This window comes from Cyprinus carpio, chromosome B4, assembly GCF_018340385.1.
Source record: "Cyprinus carpio isolate SPL01 chromosome B4, ASM1834038v1, whole genome shotgun sequence".
NCBI classification, from domain to species: domain Eukaryota; kingdom Metazoa; phylum Chordata; class Actinopteri; order Cypriniformes; family Cyprinidae; genus Cyprinus; species Cyprinus carpio.
Window position 1 is genome coordinate 9,031,206 of NC_056600.1, and position 8,572 is coordinate 9,039,777.

At 39.5% G+C, this 8,572-nt stretch overlaps 1 protein-coding gene across 3 annotated transcripts; it reads right to left on the minus strand.

The window, feature by feature from the left end:
• Positions 1-1,035: 1,035 nt before the first annotated feature.
• On the minus strand, positions 1,036-7,806 carry LOC122136979. Of its 3 annotated transcripts, none has more exons than XR_006154480.1 (3): positions 7,476-7,806; positions 5,528-5,560; positions 1,036-1,551 (listed from the first exon to the last, which is right to left on the minus strand). XR_006154480.1 is itself a non-coding variant. In XM_042721844.1 (2 exons), exon 1 carries the CDS (start codon positions 3,090-3,092, stop codon positions 1,908-1,910), a length of 1,185 nt encoding a protein of 394 aa, XP_042577778.1. In that variant the 5' UTR covers positions 3,093-3,154; the 3' UTR covers positions 1,036-1,551; positions 1,897-1,907. The 3 variants fall into 3 exon arrangements, 1 of the variants encoding a protein (XP_042577778.1); XR_006154481.1 differs by lacking the exon at positions 1,036-1,551 and adding an exon at positions 4,273-4,615; XM_042721844.1 differs by lacking the exons at positions 5,528-5,560; positions 7,476-7,806 and adding an exon at positions 1,897-3,154.
• Between the last annotated feature and the right edge of the window lie 766 nt (positions 7,807-8,572).

Consider the following 8,572-nt stretch of genomic DNA (forward strand, 5'->3'; position numbering starts at 1 on the left):
ACTCGACTGGAGTGCATTTACCATATCCAGTAAAATGGCACTTAATTTTAATTTTTAAAACTAATTTCAACCCACAATTGTAACTTTCTAATTCAGAATACAAGTTACAAGGCAAACAAAGGATCAAAGGATAGGCATACAAATGAATCTAGATCTATCTATACACAATACCGGAGTACATACCAGATCAAGAACTTAAGTATCTTCTGGGTCTTCTACAAAGAGCTCGATCAGTTTTAATGTGGTGGTTGTCCAAAGATGCCAGGAATCTTGGTCTGAAGTGGAACAGTTGTAATCCTGAGAAATTCAGCATTGATCTTAAAAATATGAAATAAAACAGAACCACAGAAGAATGATTACATGACATCTACATGTGAGATACATTCAGAAATACAAAATTACAAAAAAAAAAAATTAAAAATGCATGTCATTTTGAACAATTTGTAATATTTCATAGGAGATTTCTATAATAGGCCATTAGTATCCTCTACTTTACAGGCCATTACTTATAGTTCAAAATATTACATGCCTCATCCTCTGTGAACAATGCAGGCCATCTTTCTATCAACTCTTCAACTCCCAATTCCTTTTCCACAATTTCTTGTCTTCGCAGTGAAAAGGTTTTTGGCCATTTTGTCCTTTACAACTGCACGATTGTCTCGTTTCTTTACTTCTGTTAAAAGTGAATGTCTCTCATTTTCCAGTTTTTCTCGAGTCTCTCCAGTTGGAATGTCGGGTATATGGTTAGCTTCTCCTCTCTTTGGTCTCTTTACTTTTTTTTGCTGGCAAGGCATCCTCTGGGGCTTTGGACTTCAATGAATTTACAAGTAACTCAGAACACCCAGTCCCCTTTAGCTGAGTTCGGTAGTTACCCATTTTTGTCTTAAACCGCTGCTTCCAACCATAGCAGCCATTGTACGAACCAGGTTCGGAAAGGCATGGGTGCTTCTTGATTAGAGCTTCTGCAACTTCACTGAAGTCAGCATCTGATGGGTAAGCTTTGAACTTGAATATTTCTTCAGCTACCTTTTTCCAGAATATCGGACTTTGTTTTTGTACTGTGCTTAAACCTCGTCTTGTTTGACCTATACTCTGCATTTCCTTTTTCTAACTGCAGTTCAGTGTCATACGAAAACTTGGGGATTGGAAACTCTCTAGGCCACATTTCACGTCTTGTAGACACTGAGCTTGATGGTGAGCAAAGGATCTCCGTGTCATCTGAATGGAAGCTTGAAGACTGAGCATCCTCCAAGACAGTGACATTGAATCTTTGGCTGCAATCATCAGTTATTGGGATGACCTTGATAGTTGTCAAATCCTCTAGTTCAGCTGTAGATGTCAAATTTACAAGTGCATCTCCAAAGTCTTTGTCTTGGTACTGTAATCTGAATTCCCCATTCAAGCCACACACTTTCCTGACTTCATCCGTGAGTTGCTCCATTGTTTTTGGTATTCCATCTGGCAGAAGTAGCTTCCTGGTGTCATCGGGCTTCAGAATAATTCGCAACTTGACTGGCATCTTCACTGCTGTGTCACCCAATACAGAACAATCTAAAAACAACAAGAACAAAAGGCGAATATTATTACAAATAATGGATTACACTCATGTTAAGCTTTACAAGCCTGTGTGTCAGGTTTACGTGCTACACTGACATAATTTTTCTTTCACATGGTAAGCTACTACTCTGGCCACATCTGCCCTGGGGTAGACTAACAGATGCAAGGCTGCCAATCTGCACCATAAACCCCTCCGACCAACATTTCACCCACACACACTATATTCACACAGGCTGTAAGTTTCTTGCTCAAGGACATCTTATACTGCTCAGCATTAAATTAATATATTTATATATTTTTAAAACATAATCAGTAAAAATATATATTCCATTCACACACCTATACAACGCTTATGCATGGATGTATCTCTTCAGTGAGATGAGGCGCCGTCCACCAACCATGTAGTAATTTAGAGGGTAGTGATCTGTCAGTTCATGCAGGCCAACAAGCTTTAGCACTCTAGTAGTAGACGTGACCAAGTCATAAGCTCGATAATGTTCCAGGTACCAGGCATCCAAGTTTTTTACAATGAAAAGCAGGGTCTCTTGTTCAACAATCATATGAACAATTTCACAAAACTCTGGAAGTCCAGCCAGCGATCCATGGGATAACACCATTCCAATCCTGTAGTTTAAACCATTGTAGAAAACGTTTTTTGCAAGGTTCACAGTCTCAATTTGTGGGTACTTCTGTTTCACTGCCCATGTTATATCTTCGTTAATAACATCAATGGGTAGTGTTGATACCTCACTGACCTCTAAGGATGGTTTAGGAAACCTACAGATGTGCAGATTATGTGCAGACTGAAATTGGTGTCTTTGTGCTAATGAATACAAAACATTTTTGTAACAATTTGTATGACGTATTACTCTTTTGAAGAAACTATGTTTAGCTTCAAATCTCATAGTCCATAGTGCAACGAGCGGGCCAAACTGACGGATCAGTTGTGGATAATGCTCCAAGTAATGATGTTTAGGTAGAATTCTTTCATGAGGGAATACTTCTTGAAATACTGTCCTGTGTTCTGATATCTTAAAGTCTAGATAACAAATGGAGTCCTCAGTGTGAAAAGGTGCAACAGCAAGTTCTACAATGTCCTTCAATTCACAGAGCACTTGCCACGCTGGTTCACTGGCAGGAACTTTGTGTCCGATTAAGAGAGGGAGAAATCTTAAAAGGTTCCAATTCTCGTGCGCGTTTCCTCCTATTGTTCTCTTTGTTGTGTAGGTTTGGGGCACAAGATGGGGACAGTTTGTCTTGTCAGTCCATTTAAATTGAAACGATGTTATTGCGTCATTCAAATTGGATAATGCAAAATATTTTTTGGAAATTAATACATTAAGACAAAGAGCAATCTCAACCGGTATAATCCCTTCAAACAAATCATGAACAATATCAGGGGGAAAGCTTTGTGTCAAATTGAAATATGACAGATTTTCTGACAGCACACACTTCCTTTTTACACCAAAATAATTAGCCAATATTTTTTCTTCAATTTCTTTAAGATGAGAAGCATGAATTTCCTTGCTTCTCATGCAAAATGCTCCCGAGTTCACTTCTTTTGTTTGAATATCCAATCTTTCTGCAGTACAAAATCTGCAAGAGTATCTGCCAGAAAAAGTTTTCCACAAATCCTGCAATACTGTACTGTGCTCCAAGATTGTCTGCTAAAACACAATGAACAAAGCCTTTCACATTTTTCCCCAATTTCGCAATAAACAGTCCTTCTTGTTCTAATATAATAAGATCCTGTACTAAGGGCTTCAGTACATTTTCATAACCATAACATTTAACATCATCGCTATGAATAAGTGCAGCTAAATATATATTAGACAGTGAGGAGTGACAGCTAGCAGGTAAGTTACCCAATGTCCAATATACCCCACAGACCTTATACTTTTTTCTGGAGGTACCAAGGGGATTACAGATTTCAAAGTCATCTATGTACAAAAAAAGTGAAATAGCACACTCTTTTGACAACTGAAAATTTTCGTCGTAATTACTCCCATCATAAAATGACTTGTACTGTCTTTGACCAGACTGAATTTGATGGGGAGATTTCAAATTAATGGCAATATCCAAAAATGTTTCACAAACTTAAAATCTGCTGTAAGGATTTTAGTAAAGGGATGTATTGAAATGATTTTTTGTTTTGGGGGGTCAAGCACAATTTCCACAGGTTCAACAATATCAAAATGTTTTTTATAGTATGCCTTTCTCTTCCAAGCAGTGGAAAGAGGGCCTGGACTTTCAAGAGAGGCTGTAATTGGATGTGATTTACAAAGAGCAAATACTAGATCTTTTACAACTGTTTCATCTACATGACTGTTACCATTCCGCAAGTGCTGAACTATACTTTGATGGATAAGAGGGACAGAAGCAGTGCTTATCAAATGGACAAACTCTTGCAAAAGTTCATCAACAGCAACACTAGAAACAAGATAAATATGTTCGAGCTTCAACAAGAGAGAGGCTAGTTTGAGCTCAATGTTATGTTTCAAGTCAATTAAATGTTCCCCATCCAAAGACGTATCATTGAAATCTTCGGTACTGAAATCATCTGCGGGCTCAGGAAGAATGCTATCAATGTGGATATTATCAGAATAATTTGTTTCAGCAGAACATGTAGTTTTTTCAAGAATTCCAGGTTTTAAGTCATTCACTGAACAGTCCTTATGATTTCTGCTTTTGTGTGTTTGAAATGAAGCATAAATATTTGTTTTGTACAAACAGTCCTGAAAGACACAAACTACTGTTTCACTGTTCAGAAGATGCTGTGAAATATGTTTCAAGTATTCTTTTAACGTTGAGAATTGATTGCAGTGGCAAGTGAGGCATTTAAATGTGGTCACTTCAGTTTGTGAAGGCTGATGAAATCTGGACAAATGAGTCAAAAGTGCCTTCCAAGTCTTGCAGGTGCATTGACAACTAAAATAGATGCAAGGATAGGAATGGCGACGTCCATAGTGTCTGTGCTCAAGCTTATAATGTTTAAGAAGTTCAGATCTTCGTAAAACAGAAACACCACAGTCTTTGCATTTCCACATTCACCAGAAAACTAAGAAAGAAACATACAAAAAGAACCATGTTAGGCATTTGCTGCTTAAAGGAACAGGCCACCGTTTTTCCGTACTGAGATATGTTCTTACCTGAGCTTAGACAAATTGATGAGTACCAGTCTCGTCTTTGTGCGTGCGCTCAGTCAAAGATGGACCCAAACGGGGGTGAAGTTAGAAGCGACCAAGCTCTTCCACGTTTTCCGCACAGTAATACTGCGTGGACGTCGAAGTGCTCCTAGGGTGTTATTACGCCTTACAATATAGTACCCCTTTTTATCCGCTTAGAAAATCGGCATGTTTAATTTTTGTGTAACTATACTTGGATCATGTAACTACTCACTTAACCGTATTAAATAGGGAAAATGTGGAAGAGCTTGGTCGCTTCTAACTTCACCCCCGTTTGGGTCCCTAAAGAATATGCTGGGAAAGGCTAAATGCTAAAAAACATCTTTGGTCTTTGTCCGTGACTGAGCACACACAAAAAGACCAGACTGGTACTCATCAAGTTGTCTAAGCTCAGGTAAGAACATATCTCAGTATGGAAAAATGGTGGCCTGTTCCTTTAATGCTATTTTCATAATGCAAGATCATGCTTTTGCATATTAGTTTAAATATTTATGCCTATTGGTGGTTACTTATTCAGCGGGAAGACGACATTTATTAAACTGTCTAGATATTAATTTAATTTTATGGTTATAGTGTGCGTAAACATGTTACTTGTGTGATGGACTTCTCTATCAGTTTAGTCATTCATATTTGTGGTGTCCTTGGGCAAGACACCTCACCCACTACCTGTATGAATGTAGTGTGTGAGTGGTTGGTGATGGTCGAAGGGTCTGCCCCTGAGCAATTGTGGCTACAATAGTAGCTTACCATCACCGAGTATGAGTGTGCATGTGTGGATCACCTACCAGCAGCGGTTAATGATTCCAGAAAGAGGGCACCTGTAAATACAAAGGAAATGGCATGAATTTATAGGGGACAGTGATTATTTCCATTAACTGTTAGTCACTTTAAATAATAACTTGTGTAGTGTTTCTCTCTGTAATCAGTCATGGCTCTCGCCATTGCTACAAATACAATATGTGATAAACAAATACATACAAGTAGTAAATAGTAAGTTAACATTAGGAAGGTTTTTTAAGAAAAAATATAGCGTTAGCCATTGTGGCAAAACAGACACTGAATTTATAAATGTCTATGGCAACACTGTTATCCTATTCTATCTCTAATCAGAGCAGGTTCACAGGGTGCACGAGTTTACAATGGGCCCAAAAAAATCCAACACGACCTTACCCGAGCTCGTTCAACGTTCTGTCCGATCCCGACCCAGACCATAAACTGCACGCAACTGGATAAGGGTCTGACTGCAGAGCCACAGTTTCACCCACGCGTGCGCAGTTTCACTACAGCGGTTTTACCCGCGCGTTTTGGTTTATATTATTCTAACATTTAAATATATTAAAAAAGACCTATATTTTTGTGCATTGGTGAATATTCAGGCGAATATTGTTTCGTGGCACGAATTAATAAAACCTCAGCAGGTTATACTAATTTGTTCCCTCGTTTTACTATATTGTGGCCACGTTGTAATTTGTTAAATCAAAAATGAGGGAGGGAAATAGTTCAACGTGTCCACGATTTATTAAAACGAGGGAACAAATATGTCGTCGTAACAACTAAATATTTAGATCAGTGGACAGAGCGCATAAAAAACAAGCAGAGAGAGAGACAGCGCCCCGGCCGCGCGCGCGCACTCTCACCGCCTTCAAACAGCACGAGCGCTTGCTCTCTCCTCGCGCATATCAATATCAATTAACAACAGTAAAAGGTCGGAAGACCGATTGTGTTTCATAAATTAGTAGTTTGTTCATATAAAATGTTTGATTAGCAAGTACATGTTAAACGTAAATGTGTATAATATACATTATATAGCCCCCAAACGTAAATGTATATATTAATTATGTCAATCTTTTGAGCTACGTTTGTGCTGTTTTCGTTCTTGAGATTATTTTTTTGCACGCAGTGTGTGTTGCCGTGCGGCGTTGTGCCGAATTCTTCACCCCTGCCAGATTCTGAATCCCCTCGTTTCGCTACCTGATTGCCTAATCCAACGCCACCCCTAATCCTAACCCCTCCCCCACACCTACTCCTAAACCTACCAATACCAGGGGGTGCATAATCTGGCAGGGTGCAAATTTCGGCACTACAGCGGCGCCACACAGACACGTGCGCGCGCCTCAGAGGACTGTAGACGCCTCAAGGCTCTAAAGTTTGTAATAATTTAAAAACCGAACCAGCACAAACGGAAATCTTTACAGCGCAAAACAGCACAGATGTAGATCAAGCGGTTGACACCATTTTTAGCTGTTTTAGAGCTTTAAAAACAGGCTGCATGTCCGACCCGCGTGCTCCTTCACCCGTCTCAACAAGCTCACGAGTACGGAGTTAATACAATTAATGTTAGGCTATTGGTGAAACAGCACGCATAAAGTCTGTCCTTGGAGCACCCTACTCTCATCCCGCCAAAACTTTGGCTCGGCTGCAGCTCTATGTCTGAGGGGCTAGCAGTGACCCCACTACCGATTAAACATATCCAGACACTGGCGGGGCTCTTCAGTTAAATTAAGCACGATCTAGACACGATTATTAGAAGTTTAGTAATTTTTTTTTAACTACGCGACCACATAATGCGATTAGCAAAAATTCGAGATGACAATTTTAACCAGTTCATAGTTCTTAAACTCCATCACAGAACACCCCGACGTCTGTAAAGTAGTTCCCGGTTCTTTGACTTAATGTTTATTTCCTCAAAAAACAGATATGTTGTCACCAAGCAAAACACATTCGAGCTCTTACCTTGTTTAATTGAGTTTTCTCGCAGACTCGCACATGAAGATGGTCCTTTGCTTGCGAAGCGAGGTAATGGCGGACAGCAGAAATTTTCAACGACTCAGATGTACCGAGACGTAATGACGTCACATTATCACATGACACCCCAAAACTTTGGTTTAACCTTAAACTACCATTCAAGTAAAAGTAATGTTTTAAAGTTTGTCTAGAGGGCGTAACACTTACTTTGAGGCAAAGTGAAAACAGAAGGTATAAACTGAAAATCACAATTTTCCATTGGACCAATGTAAATATATATTTTGAATGGATTGCACTGATGTTTCACTTTTTTCAGTGCAGCCTGACGCCTGAAAATAACATGAGTATGAATTAACCTTTCAGAACAAAACATGCACTACTTTCTTTTTTCTTTTCTTTTCTTTTCTCAAAATAAAGTTTTGAGTTTACCTGAGCAGATGACTCCTGCACTCTTGCTCTGACACACACCTTGAAAACCCCATGTTACTGATCCACACTTTTTCAGTGTGGACTCAGATCCAGTACACATTGCATTATTCATCAAAATTGGTCCTGATCCGAGTCCAACCTGAGCATCACTCGGAGCATCTACAGGTTCTCCACAGTCCAGCTCTCTACACACCACTGCAGCATCAGCCAAATCCCAACCAACATCACACACTGTTCCCCACTGACCTCTTTCCATTAACCAACCGCACATTTAATATCTCTGCACAACAATAAGAAAAAAAAAAAAAGAAAATAATTAAAAAAAAAAAAAAAATCCCTCCTGAAAAAAACAGTCAACACATACCTGTACACACCAGCCCAACATCATTGTCATGAGAACAATTGTTTTCATGTGATGGTGATGTTGGACAGAAGTGAATCTGAGACTCATTTCCTCTGCACTGAATCTCTTGTTTCCACATCTGAGTGTCTCCTTTGTCAAAAGCAGCTGCTCCCAGCACCTGTACAGGAGCCCCACAGTCCAGCTCTCTACACACAACCTCTGCATCCTGCTGGTCAAAGACAGCGTCACACACTGACATCCACGACTGATCATGAAGTATCTCTAACCTCCCAGAGCAGCGAGAACCTCCAAC

Bases quoted from the DNA above. Each gene is read 5' to 3' on its own strand.
- LOC122136979 (XM_042721844.1), bottom strand. From the start codon at position 3,092: ATGAGAAGCAAGGAAATTCATGCTTCTCATCTTAAAGAAATTGAAGAA.